Source organism: Sebastes umbrosus, chromosome 5, assembly GCF_015220745.1.
Source record: "Sebastes umbrosus isolate fSebUmb1 chromosome 5, fSebUmb1.pri, whole genome shotgun sequence".
NCBI classification, from domain to species: domain Eukaryota; kingdom Metazoa; phylum Chordata; class Actinopteri; order Perciformes; family Sebastidae; genus Sebastes; species Sebastes umbrosus.
The window spans coordinates 22,998,193-23,019,728 of record NC_051273.1 but is presented as its reverse complement, the minus strand read 5'-3'; the positions used below and the strand labels follow the sequence as shown (position 1 = coordinate 23,019,728).

The 21,536-nt window shown below is 39.9% G+C and overlaps 1 protein-coding gene across 2 annotated transcripts; it reads right to left on the bottom strand.

Annotated features, from left to right (window-relative positions):
- Nucleotides 1-4,024: 4,024 nt before the first annotated feature.
- LOC119488657 (integumentary mucin A.1-like) lies at nt 4,025-20,755 on the bottom strand. Of its 2 annotated transcripts, none has more exons than XM_037770489.1 (5): nt 20,432-20,755; nt 13,913-14,149; nt 10,599-11,177; nt 7,946-8,103; nt 4,025-6,266 (listed from the first exon to the last, which is right to left on the bottom strand). In XM_037770489.1, exons 1-5 carry the CDS (start codon nt 20,502-20,504, stop codon nt 6,222-6,224), a joined length of 1,092 nt encoding a protein of 363 aa, XP_037626417.1. In that variant the 5' UTR covers nt 20,505-20,755; the 3' UTR covers nt 4,025-6,221. The 2 variants fall into 2 exon arrangements, with proteins under 2 accessions (XP_037626417.1, XP_037626418.1); XM_037770490.1 differs by having other exon boundaries at nt 13,913-14,116.
- Between the last annotated feature and the right edge of the window lie 781 nt (nt 20,756-21,536).

Genomic DNA, 21,536 nt, shown 5'->3' with positions numbered 1-21,536 from the left:
CATGATGGTGGATATAGCTTTGTGCCTGCACAGTGGCATTTTTCTAATCAGCTTTATTTCTCACTGGAAGCTTGACTGATTGAAATTTTCAAAATCCACCCCAATGGATATAATGCTTTTAGTTTTGCCACACCCTCTGCACCCACGTTACGAGTCACTGAAGGTAAATTATGGGTCCTGCCAGAGTGAAGGCACAGAGGCACTGTGATTGGTCCGGCTTAACCACAAGGTTTGGTTTCAGGCAGAAGGTTTAAAAATACTTATGTTTCTGGTTGTTATGATTACAGATTGTTGGGGTTAGGTAAGGTTTTGGTGCAGTTTAGGTCTGCAGGACTTTCATTTCTGCCCGTAACTACAGCGGGATCCATAAGAACATCACATGATCACTGAGCAACATTAGAGCCCACAGTGTGCTCTATATAGATCCTTTTAGTGCTGACAACATGATTACGTCACTGTGTTAGCTGGAGGCAAAACAAAGGAAAAGACTGCAGGCGAAGATGAATCACCTCAGAGTAGGAGGCTAAAGTTACACTTAGAAAATGTCATCTTGCTGTGTTGTTGTATGCCAGAATCAATATCGCATACATTTGAGATGGCAAAACTGTGATTTGAGGCTCTAGCGAGCTACAATATCAGCGAAGCATTTCAGTAGGGTTGCCAACTTCCTGAGATGGAAATAAGGAACGGGGGGGGCGTCTTAGACTGAGGAGCCCAGATTACTGTGGACATATTATAAATATTTGATTATTGCATCATGCTCATTTAGTCCATTCTTACGCCTGCATTACCCTTCAGTTGTAGACTTATCTAAAGATATAACATTGCAATGCCAACATAGGCTACTTGGTTGTGGGAAGTCTTATCAAAACCAATCATAATCACATTTACCAGACTATCTATCTATAGGCTCATGTATTAGTGGAAGCAAACACACAAACCTGAATTTGATCAGTTTTGTAATTTTGAGGGATAGGAATACATGTGTACCAGATTATCATTCAAGAGTTTTCTTTGGGCTGTGCCAACCTACAGTTTAACATCTAGTATTTTCTCATTCTTTAGAATTAGCTCGTCCCTCACCAGTTCAATGCAGAGCACGTCTTTTAGTTTCCAATTACGGGATGATTCCATATTTTACAGGACGATTGGCAACCTTACTTTTCAGAGATAGAGAGAAAATGTTGCTAGGTAGTACTAGTGGTTTATCTTAGCCTTCTGCTAACTGAGCCGTCACGGCTGCTGCAGTGGTGAGCGCACTGTTCACGCAGAAGGCTAAGCTATTAGAGAGATGGAGGGAAAATGTCATTTTCTCTGAAATGCTTCGCTGATATTGTAAGACTTTCTTTTTGATAAGTCCGTCTTAACCCTAACACTCGCGGTCCCTGAGAGTGACTGTACATATTCAGAGAAACTTTTCTTCAGCCATTGTTAAAAAAACAAGCCAACAAAACTTGCTAGCCAGCGTTAGCTAATGTATTCAGAGAGTTACTTTGCCTCCACCTACACTCTGCCCACAGAAATACGTCATCATGTTAACCAACAGAAAAGGGGTTTATTGCCTTAAGTTGGTATTTTTTAATGAATCCATTTGTTATATATCAAACAAATTTCCAAAAAATTGCACTTTGACAAGCTCTGACTTGATGTGCAGGAATATATCAAGTGTAAAGATTCACAGTAAGCTTTAAAGTTCTGGTGCTCTACTCTTCCGTGTAGCAGGGTAATGGATGTTTAATGGGCTTTTATTCCCGGTGTAATGCACTCTTCAATCCAGGAGAAATCTGATGAGGGATGGGGTTTTGATTCCTGGTAATGCAGCTGAAGTGAAGACAAAGAGGAATCAAAAAATCCATTACCAAGGCACCAACACACCCAGCCTCCACTGCCACGTCTTTATATACAAACACAGCTCAGCTAAGACGGTCCTTTAATGCTGTCATGTCTGACATGAGTCACACTGTGTCAAGCTGTTAAATATTTCAGCATCCAGACACCCCCCATCGAGGATCCCAGACCACAGCGTTAGGTTAGGGGTTCGGTGGGGTGTGGATGTGGAGGTCTGGGTGGTGAAAAGTGACCACAGACAATATCCAGTTCATTGTCTCACTAGTCAATAGTAAGCAATAAAAAAGACCTTCTAGAAAACAGTAAATGGCACCGAGCGGTACGTAACAGTATTTAAACAAACCTCTTCTAACACGCTGTCCTTGTGTAGCTGTTAACATCGTGGTTGAAGAGACATTTAATGAAGAAAAGGCTTATTTATTTGTTATTGTGGGCCAGATAATGGTGGATGAATCAGGCCTTTCTACTGCAGTGTTATTACATTTGCCAAGTACAGTGGCTCTGCAGTAAAGAAAGCAGTGATTCATTCATTGAAGGTTTGTAAGAAAATGTTTTGTCTCCAACAATAAAAGTCTGTGTAAAAGTTGAAAGAGAGGAGCTCGACTTTCTGTGGCTGCTTCTATAGATCCGTGTTGTGTTTATAGCCATTTATAACAAACTCTGGTATCACAAGATTACTGATAAAAAAACAACATGTTTAACGTGAGGAAGAGGAAGACCAGTTGCATTTATTTTTCTGTTGTCCATATGTTGCAAGTTTATGGTCCAATATCCAAAAAGATATGAGCAACATTTATTTTAAATTAACACCTTTAAACATTATGTTGGGGGTCCTGAAATGTCCTCAGATAATAAATACAGTTATTCTGTTGGGTAAAATGTTTATAATCAAAGCTCCATCAAAGACTAATCTGAACCTATGTTTTCTAAAAAAAAAAAATACATTGCAATCCAATTTCTTTTGGAAAAAATAAATGCTACAAACAACCTCAAAGTAGCACAACACAACATGAAATGGGAACAAAATGTTGCTCTAGTGAAGTGTAAATATGCTCTACCTGTCATATGTACAGTATATTTCAGTTTTTAAATATATCAGTACTTTCAACCTTATTATTTGAGTTACTGAAGGGATCCTATTAATTTAATTTTGTCTCTTGTTATTTTATTTTATTATTTATTGTTATTTTATCTTTTATTATTTATTAATTTATTTATTTATTTATTTATTTATTTATTTATCAGGGCTGTCAAAGTTAACACAACAATAACGCATTAATGCAAATTAACGTAGAAACATGGCGGCCGGCTCTCTGAAGACGACCCGCTCCATATGTAAATATAAACGGCTCGTTCTAAGATAACGAAAACACAATGATTCTTAATTTCAGGTGATTATACACTAAAGAAAACATACTTATTAATATTATATTCCATTTCTGCCAATAGATCCCCCTAAATGCCACACACTGGACCTTTTAAAAAAGAAAATAATAATAATAATAATAATAATAATAATTGAGATCTGAAATGCAGAGGACGGTTTCGAAATACCTTTAATCATTAAAACACCAACAGTCCATAATCCACATCTGCATGGCAGCAAAGCTTCATTATGCATTCAGGATACTTACAGACAATTTTTTAATGTCAGAAATCTCAATTGTATAATTTAGAACTAGATATACAGACGGGTGACAAAAGGAAAAAACAAGGGTTCGAGGGTATGTGAGGGAATATCTTTAGGTGTTCATCCCTCCAGTAGAGACGTGTATATTTTATGAGCATTGTAGCCCAACGCCTTACGAAGACATTTTATGTTGATTTTTCCTTTAAAGGGGACATATTATGCTCATTTACAGGTTTGCACTTGTATTTGGGGTTTAAACTAAAACATGTTTACATGCTTTCATTTTCAAAAAATACATTATTTTTCTCATGTCTGTCTGAATATACCTGTACTAACCCAAACGCTGTGTTTTAGTGCCTGTCTCTCTAAGCCCCCCTCCTGAAAAAGCCCAGTCTGCTCTGATTGGCTTGCAAGAAAAACATTGTGCACCTTTGCAAAGGTAGTTCTCAAGCTGTGAGCGGTATATTCTAATGCAGTGGTTCCCAACCTGGGGTCCTGGCGCCATAGATCACAGAGGGGGTGCATCAGGATTTTGTCTGCTCTGAGGTTGTCAAAATTAGATTTGCACATGTACAACTAAAATCATACTAACATACTTACTGAATAATCTCTACAAACATTTTTTTTTTTTACAACTTAGTAGGCCACATTGTGTTTAACTTTTTCTGCACAGTCGCAGATAAAGATCAGGCTCCACTAATATTATTAGTAGAATTACTTTTGTGTTGAATGTATGGTTTGATGCGATGCAGCAGCTCATCAAAACAGGTAGCGGGCATACGGAAGAAGCTGAAGTGCATTTCCTCATCGATTTCACGCATCGACCTCACAACACGGTTCAATTCCTCATCGAGAGATCTCTGTGCATGTAAAGGACGAACAGACCATCTCCTCCGGCGTCGCCTTCGTCGATTTTAATAGCCTCAGCAAGTATGAGCTCCAGTGCAGTGCGTGTAGCCATGTTGGATAATGACGTTTTTTATCCAACTAAATAATCTGTTTCAATCCATATTTTTTGGCGTTTAGCCTTTCAAAAACAACATTTTCACTGCTCTCCCGCCCGCCGTATGCAGAGAGAGGCACTGACAAGTTATATTCATTAAAGAAAGTTTATTTTTCTTAGATACGAGATAAGATAATAGGTTGGGAACCACTGTTCTAATGAGGCTGCACGTGACATAGGAAGGGGAACCGAATCTGAATGGCTTGTTGAATCACATGTTTTCTGATCTAGGCAGCCCACAAAGAACAGTTTGTTCAGGGTTGGTAGGCACTCTGTTTGTGCACAAGCACTGAAAAAAATAGTTTTTTCATGATATGTCCCCTTTATTTTGTCACACATCTGTAGTTATTCATGGCACAAGATTTGAATAGTGAACTCAAGTATTCGCTCCAACTGATTTCTATCGACGTGGGTTGTTCCGTCTTCCTGTACGTGTCTCATTTCCACTCACATTTTCCTGCACATTTGCCGAGCAGATACAGTATTATCAATGGAATATTTGTGAACTTGCCTTGCTTACACTTGTCCGTGTAACAACATGTGACTGGTGAACGCTAAAGCAGCAACTAAGATGAAGACTTTCATAAAGTTGTCTTTGCATGATGCAATCATCAGTAGTATTTACAACGCACAGGACAATGCCAACATTGTGTGGAAAAAGGCCACTGGGCCAATTTCTGTCTGCAACTGTCATCGTATGAATGAGCGCCTCATGGTGAACACGCTCAAGGCTACGTGTTCAAACACAGGCAAGTCGGAGCAGCTACCCGGACCGGAGTGTGTGTGCGTGCGTTTAAATGGGAATCAAACAAAGCACTGGGAATGACTGGTAAATCTGGAAGTTAGTTGGTTTGAATATAAATATACAATAAAGAGCTGTTCCTATACTGTGTAAGGCACTCTCTCCTGGACACAAGGTTCCAGGAAAGAAACAACAAAAAAACAAACACAAATATCAAAATCAGGCCAAAAGGCAGCAGGACCTTCAACACAGAAACCGAAAATAAAAAGAGAAAACACTTAAATATCCCATCATGCCTTCAAAAATCCACACACACACCTTTAACAGACTCATACGCCTACAAACAAACACACACTCTGCTATGCCTGCACTTACAAGCAATTTTCCTCACACACACAAACATATTTGTCCATTTTTTCCCACTCCTGAAAAAGTAAAGTGCAACTTTTTTTTTTAACACTATAATCAGGCCATTTGTTACGTTCATTTCTTTCCTCTCAGCCAGACTTTTTTCGGCCAGACTTTCTAACACTAACAGGGAAATTAAACCAGTGCCCTCAACTAAGAGTCTGGCAGGACAGGCTGAATCTGTGTCCAGGTTTGACTAGACAACCAATGATGTTGCCTCCTGATTTATACCTACCCTTTTCAACGCTAGGGAAATCAAATTATATTATACAACTCCCACACCCCAAAACATGGGCTGAAAAATATTAAGCATACAGTATTCAACAGAGGCGTGGGTCTAATTTGTATTACAGGCACTAAAATAGACCAAAAGGACCCCAACATGGGCGATATCTTCATTGTCCATTGCAGCTTCAATCACGTCTTTTCCTGCGTGTAAGCTATCTAGATAAGTTTGCTCACACCTACCCAGGATTCTCTGTGTTTGGTGCAGATTAAGGAAGAAAAGGCCGGGTTCGACAGCCGCTGCAGCATGAGCCTGGATTCAAGGGAGAGTATTTGGGTGCCAAAGTGTTTCAGTCGTGCCTCCATCAGTAGCTGTACATGGACAGGGGTGTGTCCTCCATCATATCGTCCTACACAGATGGAAAATGGAATAATATACATATTACATGCCAACATGTATGTTTACACAGTCTACGTAGTCACAAGTGCTCAATTTTTAGTAAAGATTTTGTGGTACCACTTTCTAATAAATCACCTTTTATAAAGGTTTATAAGTTGTAATTGATGGTTAATTAATCATCTTGAATGTTTTATAGATCAGTTTAGCCAGATGAACAACTTTGTGAAAAATCTCTATGGCTGGTGATTCATTAATAGTCAAGTTAACAAAGGAAAAGTTGGACATTTTGGGAAATACTCATTAACTTTCTTGTTAAGAGTTGGATGAGAAGATTGATAAACTGCTACAGCCAGTAACTGGTTGGCTTAGCTAAGCATAAAGACTCGAAACAGGGGGAAACAGCTAGCCTGGCTCTGTCCGAAGGTAACAAAATCAGCCTACCAGCAAATCTAAAGCTCTTTAAAAAGCACGTTATATCTTGTCTGTTTAATCAAAAAACGAAGTGTAAAAACATTGGGGTCTTTACAGGTGGTTATGTGCCAGACCACTTTTCTTGGCCGGGCACAGTAACATCCTGGAGTAATGCAACGAGTGGTGACTCCAGGCTAGTTGCTCTTTTTGTGCTAAGCTAAGCTAACCAGCGTCCGATTTTTTTACCGCAACTTGGTAAAAAAATCTTAAAAATGAACAGGAATTTTAATTCAAGTTTAAACCCTTTTAATGCAGCAGCAAATTGGTCGAAACTTAAACAGGAATTAAAACTCCAGTGTATAATATATATAGTATATACATATGGAATTGAATTGAAAAGATCAGCCCCTCTGTCACTGATACCCGATCCTGCTATTTGAGTCAGTATCGGCCTGATAGCCGATCCAGTATCAGTGCATTCCTACTGTAGACATTTGTGTGAAATTGTCATAATTAAAATATGAATTCTTGAGTTATGGCCAAAAAACAAGTTTTGTGAGGTCAAAATGACCTTGTACTTTGACCACCAAAATCTAATCAGTTCATCCTTGAGTCCAAGTGGATGTTTGTGCCAAGTTTTAATAAATTCCTCCCAGGAGTTCCTGCGAAATCGCATTCACAAGAATGGGACAGACGGACAGGACAACCCGAAAACGTAACGCCTTCCGGCCACGGCTGTCACCGGCACGGAGGCATAAAAATGAATGAACATATTTGTCCATTATATATTATATGTCTGCACTTTTTTTTTCAAGATTATCTTTTTTAGGGCTTTTTGTTGCCTTTATTAGTGCAGCTGTAAATGCACGCTCTACCGGGTGAGCCAGAGTTCCCCCAGAGTCTGCACTTTTAAAGATGAATAAGTTGTTAATGAATGCATTTTGTTCCTGATGCTCTGCTGCTGTTTTCCAGAAGGTCAGAGGTTAAATGTTCATTGGAGCGGTCGCCGGTCTTCCTGATTAATTAAAGAGGTAAACAGACAAAAGGAAGGATCCTACTGGAGGAGGATTAACCCCAACTTTGAAACCAAGAAGTTGTTCTGTTCTTGATCTATAATTAACCATTAAGAAAGCAACTAGGTACAACTTATATATAACAGCACTGGTAAGTCGTAACAGTATATCTCACATCTGTGCTCAACAACATCTGACAGACTGAATATTTCCCGCGGAGACCGCTGCAGTGAAAGTGTTGCCTGGATGTCATGGACGTGCTCACCATAGGGAGGTCCTGCAGCCGGCGGAACTCTGGTCGGTTGTCTCTCCGGCGCAGTTTGAGGAAGAGGAGCAGAGTGATGATGACCGCGGTGATGATGAAGGCTGACACCAGGCCAGCCAGGAGGGGGTCTAAAGTGGGCGCATCATGGACCATCGTCACTGGAAAAAAAAAATAAACCACAGGAGACACTTGAGCAGGGCACGTTCCTCCTTGAACAAGTAAACAAGCTGGCGATGCACCGTTAGAGACGGAGTTGACTTAACATGGTGCAAACAGAACTACAGCTTCATAAACGCTTGTTTAAAGCTGCAACTGGAACTAAATATAGACTCGACTGCAGCACGTTGAGCTCGAGTGTTCATCACGTAGCTCAGGACAGAAATGTCAAACACAGGATGGTTTTGTTAAGCTTTCCTGTACTCGAGCAAGTGACTTTATTTATAGGGCAAAAATGTTACGATTTATTTTTAGAATTACAATGAAGCCGTTTATATTGTATGAGTATGTTTTAGTTGTCTCCAAGGGTGCTGGTTAATCTCCCACATCACCACGCTTGACCTTTGTATCTGTATATCTCTGTGCAGGAAGACTTAGTGTCTGCAGTGTATTCCTGAATATGGACGTTGCTATGGAAGACTATTTTGTAAACTTAGCTGTTTTTTTTTTTTTTTAATATATCCTCTGGTTGAATGAAACAACAACCACAGAGCAGTGAATGCTCTCTGTTCCTCTGGCGAATGGAAAGAGGCGAGATGCCAAGCATGGCCTAATAAAACCACGCAGAGAAGCAGAGAGAAACTTTAGATTTTAACTTTATCCAGGCAGACTGGTCAACTTGAGAAGGAGTTTTCCTTCCTTTTTTGCAATGACATCGTGGTCAAAGTCCTCTCAAGGTGGAGTAGAGATAGTTAGCAGACAGACGGACGAAGGGGGAGAGAGACAGAAAAAGAAAGAAAACAGAGCATTCTTGAGGCCTCCAGTCCCATGACTGCCTCTGTCTCTTTCCCCAAACAGAGCCATAATTGTGGAGTGCTTGGTGGTGACGGTGCTTGTAGAAGAAGTAGACGGGGGGGGTGATGTGTGGTGTGTGTTTGTGTGTGTAGAGGCGAGGACTGGCTTGTGCTGGAAAACAAAGAACAGCGGCGCCTTTGTTGTTCACTCTCTGTCAATATCCACACCATAGATAGATGATATGTGACGTGTTCTAATGACTATCTCATTCCAGGATTGAGCCATATGGCGGCCGTCTTACCTGGGTACAGTTTGGCTTCGTCCAAAATCACATACTATGCACTGCATACTCAATATGTGTAGTATCGTTCAACATGTTTTTGTGTGAATAAACAGTAGCATGTGTCTCTTTGCACTGAGCAGTAATTTACGTCAACACTTCCTGAGAGCCTCCTTGCCGGTTGGATATGTGTAACCATGGTAACCCAACCTCATGTGACCAAAACGATGGTTTGTGAGAATCAAAGTCTGAATTAATTTCAAATACATATCACACCCAGCAAAGTGAAATCTTATACCTACAGTTAAATTGAAGCGTTACAGAGCTGTCCACCAACATCGTACTGTCTTTCCTACTGTATTGCATTGTGGGATATTTATACCACCGTAGTGTCCGGCATTGCATACTGTAATATTTCACCCAAAATAGTATGCAATTTGCATACTATTGGTTTCATACTAAGGACATGCAAAAAATATCTCACATACTATTTTAGCGTACTAAATAGCATGTTGGTATTGAATTTTCTCACGCAACCTTTTAAACTTGCTGTAATTGGAACCTATGGTGATGTTGTATTTTGTTGTAATCCTTGTATTTTTCTACCAATACTGTTTTTTATCCTACGTTATGAGTGTAAGACAACTGTGTTTGTCTAAAATGAACCAAAAAAAATAAGATTTTGGTAGAATTTTGATTATTATAGCTCCAAGAGAACAAATCGTGCTTTCAATCATGAAGATAATCTCATAATTGTGCATTTATATTGCAGAAAATTATATTATTTTTTCAATTTTGCCTGACTTTAGAACTGCCTTTAGTATTCTGAGTGTCCACTATACTACATTAAGCAATATCTTCTATGTAGAAATCCTAAATAGATTCAGTATTATAGTCTATAGGCAGGCAATTATAATCAGTCACTTCCTGTTTTGCTGTTTTTTGGCATTGAATCAGCTGCTTAGCGGTCAAATGTTAGGGTAATATTAATAACCTTGTTATAATATTAACGTTACTAAACGTTACCTTTGAGCTAAGTTAGCGTAGCTAACATTATAACAACGTCTGGTTATCTAATAGATCAATGCTGTTGAGCTAACAATCAGCAATAACTTTGACTTAGCGTGGTAGCTAACAGTAAAGTTAGAGAATTCACTAACTTTTAGTAGTTTTAGTTGACCCATACGTAAAAAATAAAACACTACTCTATACTGATGTGTGGAAAGTGATGCCAGCCTCCCTCGTCTCTTTGGTCCTTTTAGTGAAGCAGTTAGTTGTTGAACAGCTGATAACCAGTCGCTGCCCTTTAGGTGGGGATTGTAACCAGGTAACATGGCGGACGATTATCCAATTAGTTATGACGTAATATCTACTTTTTTATATCTATGATCCACACCAACACAGAAGATATCGTGGACTTACTGTCATCCCCAACGTTGAGCTGGGAGGGGGTGTCAACGTGGAGTTTGGCGGTGGAGCTGCTCGGCGGGTTGATGGTGGTCGTCAGGTGGGCTTTGCTGGAGGAATTTGTAGTGCTTTGTGGAGATGAGAGCGTCGTCGACTCAGGATTGGGGGGCTGTTGAGAGGAGCTGGTGCTGGATGTTGAACTGGACTGGGCGATGATGATGGTAGTAGTAGTAGTGGTGGTGGTAATAGTGGTAGTAGATTCGGGCGTTGTTGGCTCAGGTGTTGGGACAGAAGTGGATGAGTGTGTTTCGTTGTGAGCGGGTGACTTTGGTGGCGTAACGGTGTCAGGAGGTGCAGCATGATGTGGCGTGCTTGTGGGTGGCGTGGTGATCGTTGTGTCAGTGGTGGTGTGAGCTGAGTGTGGGGGGCCGGTGGTGGGGGTGGTGGGGATGGTGGTGGGGATGGTGGTGGTAGGGGGGGCGTGAGAGGTGGGGGCGTGGCTCCCAGATGGAGGAACTGAAGGCTGTGACTGATTTGAAGGGTTTCCACTGTTTTCAGGAACGGCAGGCTCTGAGGGGAGGGCGGTAGTGGTAGCTGAACAAAGAGAAAGAAACAACATTATTAGAATTACCGTCTCGCGGTTGTTTGCCTCCGTCAACCAGTCAAGTTGCAGTTTGCATCCAAAATGTCATCACTTCAACATTTTATCCTGTTATTTGCGTATAAATACTTGAGTTATGGCCAAAAACATGTTTTGTGGGGTCACAGTGACCTTGACCTTTGACCACCAAATTCTAATCAGTCCACCCTTGAGTCCGAGTTGAAGTTTTAGATATCGTGTTCACAAGAATGGGATTTACGTACGGTAAGTTTACGATATTCCTCTCTGAGATTTCTGCCTCCACTCCAATACGATGGAGTTAAAGAGAATTTAGTTTGTGGTGCTCAGACCATTGAAAGATTCACTGGAACTTCTTTCTACCTGAGAAATAGTCCACTCTAGTGTTGCTAAAAATATCAAAGTATATGTATGTATGTATGTATATACAGTAAATATATGGGGATGGGTGGGCACAATATTTGTTGTATATGTACACTTAAAAAATAAAATGGAAACACTCTTTTAAGCATATGTTTCTCACCACATCATGCTACGAACATGCACATCCCTTGAACATGTACAGTGTCAATGACTCCAAATAAAAAAAATATTGGAAACAAATAGATACACCCCAAAAAAAAAGAGTTGCAGTTAAATGGTCGGCAAAAATGTTAAGTGATGAAAATGATTTGTAATTAAAGAGTTAAAACTTGAAAAAAAAAAGTATCGATACTGAATTTTTTTAACTGTTTCAATACTAATTTTCCGCAGTGTTGCTACAGGGCTGATTGGCATATGACAGATGAATAGATCTGTGACATACAGTATAATGACAGTCTACCGTAGCTCTGTACGCTACCCTCCAAAAATGGCGTTGCCCCAGAATGCTCCGTGATTCCCGTTCCCTACTGGGTGGAGGCAGAAAACTAAAAGTCTAATATCTCAACCTTAAAGTTGAGAACATGCAACAACAGTAAATGAACTGCTTTTTCAAAAAAGTGCCTAAAAATGTGTCTTGTGTGAATATGTATGTGAGTCTAATGTGTGAACCAGCGGTGTGTTTTTGTGAGAGAGAGGAGATGCGTGTGTGTGCCTGTGGGGGGGGTGTGTGTTTCACTTCTACCTTTCACACCCCGTTGTGAAAAGTCACACAGCATTTAATCACTTCCCTCCTCTCCTCAACACCAACCACCTTGTCTCTCAGTATATTTCACTTTCCGTGAGCTCTCCCAACAGATTATAGGCTATATCTTCTTAATTCGACTCTTTTTAGTTGCTTCTTACACCATCTGAGACGTTCTTTCCTTCTCTGTGCTCTAGTTTTTTTTTCAAAAGCAGGCTGAGCTGACTGTCAACACGTTAACCCAGTCGTTCACTCTGTGGCCCACTTCTGGACGTGGAAAACAGAGATAAGGACTTTGTTAAATATAGCTCCTAAACGCTGAGCCACCTGCTGCTGCTGCTACAGTGTGACAAACTGTGAGAGGTGGCAGTAACACAAATTAATCAATAAAAATGAAGGTGATGAAAATGGATGTGAATTGAAACATGAAGAAATAAATTATCAAGTGATTTGATGAAAACAGAGCCATGTTTCATCATTTTCACCATCTTACATTCATCATGCACAACACAAAATTGCCATTTTGTCATTTAAGGAAAGTGGCCTCAAGGGTGGAAATAACAACAAATTAATTGAAGAAAAGGGAAGTGATGAAAATGTATGTGAATTGAAAAGAAGAGTGATAAATTGTCAGTTAATCGGATAAACTTGATTGACATTTTATTTGAAACAGTGTTGATCTGATAATCAATTGTTGACCGTCATTCACAACACCCAGCTGACTTTTATCGTTTACAGCATACAATCTTTGTTACTATTGCCTTGTGAAAAAAAAAAAAAAAAATGAAAAATGAATGAATCAGTCAGTGATCAGTCAGATTTTTGATTGACGTTTTGGGCGGAAGTAACCAAAATTGTAAGCTGTAAACAATAAATGTCAGCTGGGTGTTGAGAATGATGGTTGACAGTCGATTGTCAGATCAACACTGTTTCAAATAAAATCTCAATCAAGTTTATCAGATTAACTGACAATTTATCACTCGATTTTTCAATTCACATACATTTTCATCAGTTCCCTTTTCTTCAATTATTTTTTGTTACTTCCACCCTTGAGGCTACTTTCCTTAAATGATAAATGGCCATTTTGCATTTTTTCCCCTGATTCCCGAGACTTGGGAGAACATTTTTCAAAAGTTTAAAACCTTGTTCCTTATTGTTCTCTGTGTGGTTTGAATACATTTCTGTGAGATTTAATTTCTGTTTTATTTTTTTGCTTGTCTTTATGTTCATTTTAATTATTTATACATTCATGTGACATCACTGCAGCCTACATATTCTGATAGCCAAGTTTGTACTGAAAAAAAATATATAACTGTCATGATTGTGCAATACAGTGTTGAGATTCAAGAGTCGTTTTTATAAGAGGAGACCAGGCGGACCAAAAATAGCAAAAAATGTCTTAGACCCCAGAGGGTTAATCATTTCATTTTTGTTACTTCCACCCCTCATAAAAAACCTCCCTACTGGCAAACCTACTACATCAGATCATCTTTGTGTTTGCCACAGAGTTGACTAGTCAAGTGACTCATTCAGTCTTCCATCAGTCTGTCGTTGTGTTTTCTTATAGTGAATAACAGCATTAAGAACACGGAGTTGCATAGTTACCATTATCGTTCTTTGGTTCGGGTGTCACAGGGATGGTTTCCTCTTCTTTAGCTGTGCTGGTACTCAAAGTGCTGGTTCTTCCTGAACTTGTGTTTGTGTCAGAGCCGTTCAGTGACGGTGCAGTAGTAACAGGAGCGATGGGGTCCAGACTAGAACCAGGCAGAGTCGGAGCCTCAGGAGCCGCCTCACCACCAGGAGTACTTTCTGAAGCAGAGGAGGCAGCAGGGTGTGCATCATCTGATGAGGAGAGTCACATGTGGATAATGGTCAGTCTCTGGTCATCATGTCCTCTCTGAGTCATTAACAGCTCATTATTCTAGGCAAACAGTGTGCACACTGCAAAGCCATCTGAATCAATTTAGTCAGCACAGGCCGCTGTTTATCCAAACAATAATTCGTAAAAATGGAAATTGTAACACATATATTATTCATCCAGGGAAAGTTACTGCTGCACTGCTTTCGACAAAGCACTGTATAGAGTTACATCAGTACATCCGGAGTCTTCTATCGATCAGTGAGCAGCTTCACTGAAGGAAACAGGAGTTTGTCTTGCTAAAGTGTTGGACAAAGAGATAACGTGTCATATTTACTTTGCAAATCCTGATTTTCTTTTGCATCAGGAGCTAAATGCGGTGACCATTTTGGTTCACGACCTTTTAAAGTGAGTAGTGGCCCCTTGAGTTGTGAGCATGTTTTTAGAGACCTGAAAACTATCCAGAGCTTCCTCATGAAAAAACATAATTTGTGTTGCAAAAATATGCTTATTTCCTATCTTGTTAATCATGTCATAACTCCTCATATATCTTAAAGACTCCAAACCGACATCAAAGAACTAACGGCGACGAAGGCCGACTGCTGCGTTGCCTCACATCTCCTTTTGTCTTTGCCAAAAAGTTGCACTTGAACACACCTTAAAGACTACAGCCGACAGCCAGTTAGCACGTACGTGTGTGTGAGATGAAATAGCTCTTTATACCAACAGGTGGCGGTTCATGGGAAAGTATATAAATACCACAACATTACAAGGACATTCCGCGTGTCATGAGAACACATTTTTGCGTGTCATTTTTACGCCACGCAACAAAACTACTGAGATAGATTTAGGAAAAACAAAATGGTTGGGCTTAAAATGACTGTGATGTGTTTACATTGCAGTCAATACAGACTATATGGCGTACAAAGGACACGCCAAAAGCAAGAACTGCATTCTTATTGCACGCGAAATTACCTGCGATTACCCTGTCATTCACATGCCATTTAGTGCGACCCGGCTGGCCGACTAGTGCCAATGGTCCGGGACGCATTGCAAAAAACTGGGCCGACAGACGCTCACCGACGGCCCAACCATTGGCTGACACCAATGTGTCAGGCCGTTAAGACCATTTGGGGCACCTGACCCCCAGGTAGGGAACCACTGAATGGATACTGAGAATTGCAATGAAGCACAACATAGTCACATTACTGTAAACTAGGGCTGTCCTCGACCAAAGAAAGTCTTATCGGACTAACACTCATACAATTTTGTTGACTAATCGATTAGTTGATTTAATCGACAGATCTGTGAAACTGAGTTTCTTGACAAAGAATCACACAAAAGCAACACTTTAAATCTTGTGTTTACCAGAGATGTGCTCATTAATTTCTTGGAAATAATCATTCAGTATGAAAATAGAATAAAAAATGACTAATCAACCAAAGAAATCTTAGTTAACTAAGACCAAAACAACCGATTATGCGACTAATTCAACTAAGAGGGGGCAGCTCTACTGTAAAACATCATTTCAGAGCACAAAACAAACACTTTTACTCTGCATGACATCTACTGCAGTCCTCGTGTGACGTGAGGAACCTTTGATCTTTGACGTAATATCCCTTTAATCCCTCTCTCGCTCTCTCCTCCCTCTTGATCTCTTTACTGTCTAAGTCTCCATTTCTGTTTCTACCTGCTTCCCTTTGATGAAGACCAGAGCACTGTACTGTAATGTCATTACCGCTCAGTAACACACTGCCATGATGCCTTTCATTACCTCCATAATCACTCACTCAGCTCATCAGCACACACATACACAGAGAGAGAGAGAGAGAGAGAGAGAGAGAGAGAGAGAGAGAGAGAGAGAGAGAGAGAGAGAGAGAGAGAGAGAGAGAGACCTGTTTGAACTCTAAATGATACAAAAACAGACCCACTCATAAATAGACGGAGGTGCTGCTCGGCTGTATAATACTGGCCTTGTTCCCTCACTTTAGCTCCATTAGAGCTGCGCAGGTTAAATGCTGGAGTAGTATGTTGTACGTATGTGTGTCTGTGTGTGTGTGCAGAGTGGATTCATAAAGAGAAGCACTGTTTCCTCTGTTGCACACTCCTCTCTCCAGATATTACAGGGTCCTACCAATGCAGCATGTGCGTACCTGGGGGAAGTACAGCCAACAGTTTCTCTGCAAGTAGATGTCTGCGCTCGACGCTGGACGTGCCTATCAGTAATACCTTCTGTGTGAAACCCGTCTAACTGCTACCGTAAAATCCCCTAAGCCCCGGTTTCACACTGCACATGATTGAAAAAGCTGGAGACAGCTCCGTGCACGCTCTCCGTGGCCTTTTCATCTGGACTTATTTCAGGTGTTTACTGCCAACCGTTGTGTGACCTCTCACGCTGCATGTCATGCTTCTCGCCTCTCATATTCCTTTCCAGTCCTATTCTGTCTTATTATGCTGCATGTGAGAGACCTAAATTCACTATGTTAGTTAGTTATGTTATTTTCTGTCATGCAGCCCACGTGGACTTCTATAAGACACCAAAGGACTGTACATGTGTTAGAAAGGAACATAAATAATAACAGATAACATTACAAACAAAGAACTCATTTATTTTAGAATCAACCAACCAGAAGAACTTATCAGAAATAAAGGGCATATTACTTAAAGAAGTAGTCTTTAAATTCATGAACAGATTATTGAACTGACTGGGCTCAGGTCCCGGGGCCCAACAGGTTACAGTAGGAGGCCCCTGGGCCAGAGCCTCTGTTTGAAGTTACTGCTAACATTTCTTGTTGGAAAGTCACAAAGTGACACAAAAAAACAAAAAAGAGACAGGATACAACAACAAAGAGGCGCAAAACATCTTCAAAGAGACGCAAAACAACCACAAAGAGACCGGATACTGAAACAAAGCGATGGAAAACGACCAAAAAGAGACAGAATATGATGACAAAGATACGCAAAACGTCTACAAAGAGACGCAAAACGACCAAAAAAGGACAGAATACGACCACAAAGATGCAAAATGGCTAAAAAGAGATGGAATATGACGACAAAGAGATGCAAAATGACCAAAAATATTTGTCTTTGAATGTGTGGCTCTTGTTCTTATGTAGGAGGGGTTGGGGCTCTTTACATGTCTGTACCCAGGGGCCCACTATCTCATAATCTGTGCATTTTTAAATCGTTATATAACAAATGATGAAACATGAGATGGACTTCATCTTCAGAAATAACAGACGAAATGAGACAATAAATAACTTTTATGAGTTTTAAATTTGAACTTTTTCCACTTTTAGATGTATCATACAGTATTTTTATTATTGCATATCATAACCGGGATTTTTCTATTTAGATGTTTGTATATTATTTTCATATTTTGTGCATTAAAGACTGTGTTACGTTTGTTTTATCTAGGCTACTGAACATCTCACACTTAACTACAGTTAGATAACTTTTAGAGAGAAAATGTGAAAATGTTAGAAAGACGGCCGGTGAAGTTAAGAGTGAAACAAAAAAAGGCTTTTGAAACCGTATAATAATAATAATGTCAGAACAGAGAAAGATTGGATATTTTTAAATGTTCTTCAGAGGGATTTTGTTTTCTCATCAGAAATTGAAGGTTTGTTTTACCGTTAACAGAAACGAGAGAATGTATTTGTATATGTATTTGACTACAAGTCAGTAGTTGTCTCTGACTAACATCCTGGTTTTGATTCCATCTCTGTATATGCAAATACAGCCCCATGCAATCAACGTACTTTATAAAGTCTGGTAGCTCTGCTTTAAAATCAGTTCATAAAGCCTCCACGCTGCACTACAGAGGAAGCCAATTAGCATGAAGCCAGTAAAATGACAGTGTGCTGCTGCACATAGTTAGAGGTGTCATTTATCACAATGTACTATCCTGCTCATTTACAGCCAATAAACGTCCTCCGGTGGAGGCGAGCTGGTTTCTATTCATCTGGACTTCAACTGGAGGAGCTGATGGGACAGTTCTGCCCAATAAAATCTGTTCAAATGTCAATAGTCTCATTTTGCTTTTATGTGCGAGGCACTGATGGAGAGAAAGAGAGAGGAGGAGGAGGAGGAGAGAACGTGTTTAGAAGCAGGAGAGGAAGCGGAAGGTGGGTAAGAGTGCAGGATGTGTGAGAGGAGTGTAAATGTAATGCAAGCAGAAAGAGGAAGAAGCAGGGAGGAGAGGAGATGAGAGGGGGAGGGAGGAAGTGATGTGACAGATAAAGTGTGAGGCTGTTAAAACAAATAGCAGAGGCTCAAAAGAAAAAAAACTAAATTAAATGAGGCTGTGATATGAAAGCAGTATGAAACATATTGACTGGAGGAGGAGAGAGTTTGTCTACTTCATCTCAAAGAGGGTTGAAAGAAGAAAACACACACAAGAGGAACAAATTCACACCCAGCCGTCTCTTTATGTTGTAACAACTTCAGACTGTGAAATCACTTCACTTCTGAGATCTCGGTTCAAAAACACCACAGGTGCCCGCAGCGGTGGAGGAAGTACTCACATATCAGTACCACAGTGTAGAAATACTCTGTTACAAGTAAAACGTCCTGCAGTCAAAATGTACTGTAATTGAAGTAAAAGTACAAAAGTATCAGCAGGTAGTGTGGCCGAGTGGTCTAAGGTGCTGGATTACAGCTCCAGTGTCTCATGAGTTACGGGTTCAAATCCATCATTACCATTTGATAATATAAGCTTGGGGCGGCAGTAGCTCAGTCCGTAGGAACTTGGCTTGGGAACCGGAGGGCCGCCAGTTCAAGTGGACCAAGTAGTGGTGTCCGCTGTGGACTGGTAGCTGGGTCTCCTGGGCACTGCCGGGGTGCCCTTGAGCAAGGCACTTGACTACCAAAAAAAGACAGAATATGACCACAGAGACTCAAAACAGCTTAAAAAGAGACACTAAACTACCAAACAAAGACAGGATACGACCACAGAGACACAAAACGACTAAAAAGAGACACAAAACGACTAAAAAGAGACATAAAATGACTAAAAAGAGACCCAATACTACGAATCAAAGGCCGGATACGACCACAGAGATGCAAAACGACTAAAAAGAGACAGGATACGATGACAAAGAAACGCAAAATGTCTAGAAAGAGACCCAATACTACCAAACAAAGGCAGAATACGACCACAGAGACGCAGAATGACTAAAAAGAGATAGAACATGACGACAAAGAGATGCAAAACATCTACAAAGACACGCAAAATTACCAAAAAGAGACGCTTAAGACCCAAAACGAACACAAACTGCTCCCCCGACGCTATACAGTACCTGCCCACTGCTCCCAATACTGGGATGGGTTAAATGGAGTAAATTTCACTGTTTTGTGTTGTGTTTGTACAATGTATTGTGTGATGATAAAACCTGATTTACATTTATATTTGACATCAAAATATACTTAAAGTGCCAAAAGTAAAAGTACTCATTATGCAGAGTGGTCCATTTCAGAATAATACATTTTATATTACTGGATTATAATTATTAATGCATTAATGTGACTTTAATGTTGCAGCTGGTAAAGGTGGAGCTCATTTCAACAAATTGATATACTTCCGGTAATCTATAATAATACATCATCATTATTTTTTGTCAATTATATTTTGTATACTAACCTGAATCTGCAAAATAACTAAAGCTATCAGTTAAATGTAGTGGAGTAAAAATTACAATATTCCCTTCTGCAATGTAGTGTAGTAGAAGTATAAAGTAGCATCAAATATAAATACTCAACTAAAGTACAAGTACCTCAAATTGTAAATGTAAAGTAAATGCAAATCAACTTTTAATGTCACACATTATACACAGCACACAGTGAAATTTAGCTTCGGTCAGTGTCTTGCTCAAGGGCACCTTGGCAGTGCCCAGGAGTGCCCAACAAAATGATATACTTCCAGTAATCTATAATAATACATCATCATTAATTTGTCAATTATATTTTGTATACTAACCTGAACCTGCAAAATATCAGATAAATGTAATGGAGTAAACAGTACAATATTTCCCTCTGCCATGTAGTGGAGTAGAAGTATAAAGTAACATCAAATATAAATACTCAAGTAAAGTACAAGTACCTCAAAATTGTACTTAAGTACAGTACTTGAGTAAATGTAATGGAGGCAGGTGAGATTAGTGTGTGTGCGTGTGTGTGTGTGTGTGTGTGTGTGTGACAAATTACTCAAAACTGGAAACCATAAACGAAACCAAAGTCAATGGAAGAAAGAAGCCAATGAAACCCACCAGGTCCAGTAGTAGATCCCAGGTTAACCAGCAGCAGAGCAACAAGAGCAATCCACAGTTTGGTCTCCATCATCTCTGTCCTCTCTGTCCTACACTGAGAGAAGAAGAACAGGACTCTGCTTTCTGTCTCTTTCACCGTCCGATCTGAGAGTTTAAGGGAGCAGTTTATAATCCAAGCAGGCAGGAAGGCAGGAAGGCAGGAAGGCAGCAGCTACTGTACAACAAGCCTCTGCAGACAGACAGACAGACAGCAGCTCTGCTCTGCCAGTGTGTGCGTGGCTGGAGGGACTGAAGGAGGAGTGAGAGTGAGTCTCTCTCTCTCTCTCTCTCTCTCTCTCTCTCTGCCACGTGTTCTCTGTTCAAAATAGTCAGTGGGTTTGACTCTGTGCCGTGATGGTTATTCAGTAGGAAGCCTGACACCTACAGTACCCACACGGATCATGCATGTGCTGATGACACAACAGTTTTTTACAACAAAAAAAAAAACACACTAAAAAAAACAAGGTATTAAATCAAGAACTCATCAAGATAAGTGATTGTTTTAACTGTAACAATGTATCTCTCAATATTAAGAACAGAATGTTGTGTTCTCTCTGGTTCTCTGCCAGGTAATGATTATCAGCCTTTAACCTCTTAAGCCCTGTAGGGTGCTGGAAGGTGTGGTTCACCTAGACCAGGGGTCAGCAACCTTTACTATCAAAAGAGACATTTTAGGCAACGGAAAAAAAAATCTGTCTAGAGCCGCAAAACATTTGAGCATTGTGACGAAGGTAACACAGTTTATAGCCTAAGTATATAGTATATAGGTCTAATGCAGTGAGGGCCAAAGGGCAAATGCACGACGGAGTGTTAGGGTCACATTGATGGAAAAATAATCTGAGATATCCAGAATAAAATCATAATTTTACGGGGAAAAAAAGTCGTACTATTATGAGAATAAAATCATAATTTTACGGGAAAAAAAAGTCGTACTATTATGAGAATAAAATCATAATTTTACGGGAAAAAAAAGTCGTACTATTATGAGAATAAAATCATAATTTTACGGGAAAAAAAAGTCGTACTATTATGAGAATAAAGTCATAACTTTATGAGAAAAAAGTCA

Excerpts from the sequence above, each read along its gene's own strand:
- LOC119488657 (XM_037770489.1), bottom strand. The coding sequence starts at position 20,504 with ATGATGGAGACCAAACTGTGGATTGCTCTTGTTGCTCTGCTGCTGGTT. Across the intron at positions 14,150-20,431 it reads GGGATCTACTACTGGACCTG|ATGATGCACACCCTGCTGCC; the intron begins GTGGGTTTCATT and ends TCTCCTCATCAG. Across the intron at positions 11,178-13,912 it reads CGAACCAAAGAACGATAATG|CTACCACTACCGCCCTCCCC; the intron begins GTAACTATGCAA and ends CTCTTTGTTCAG.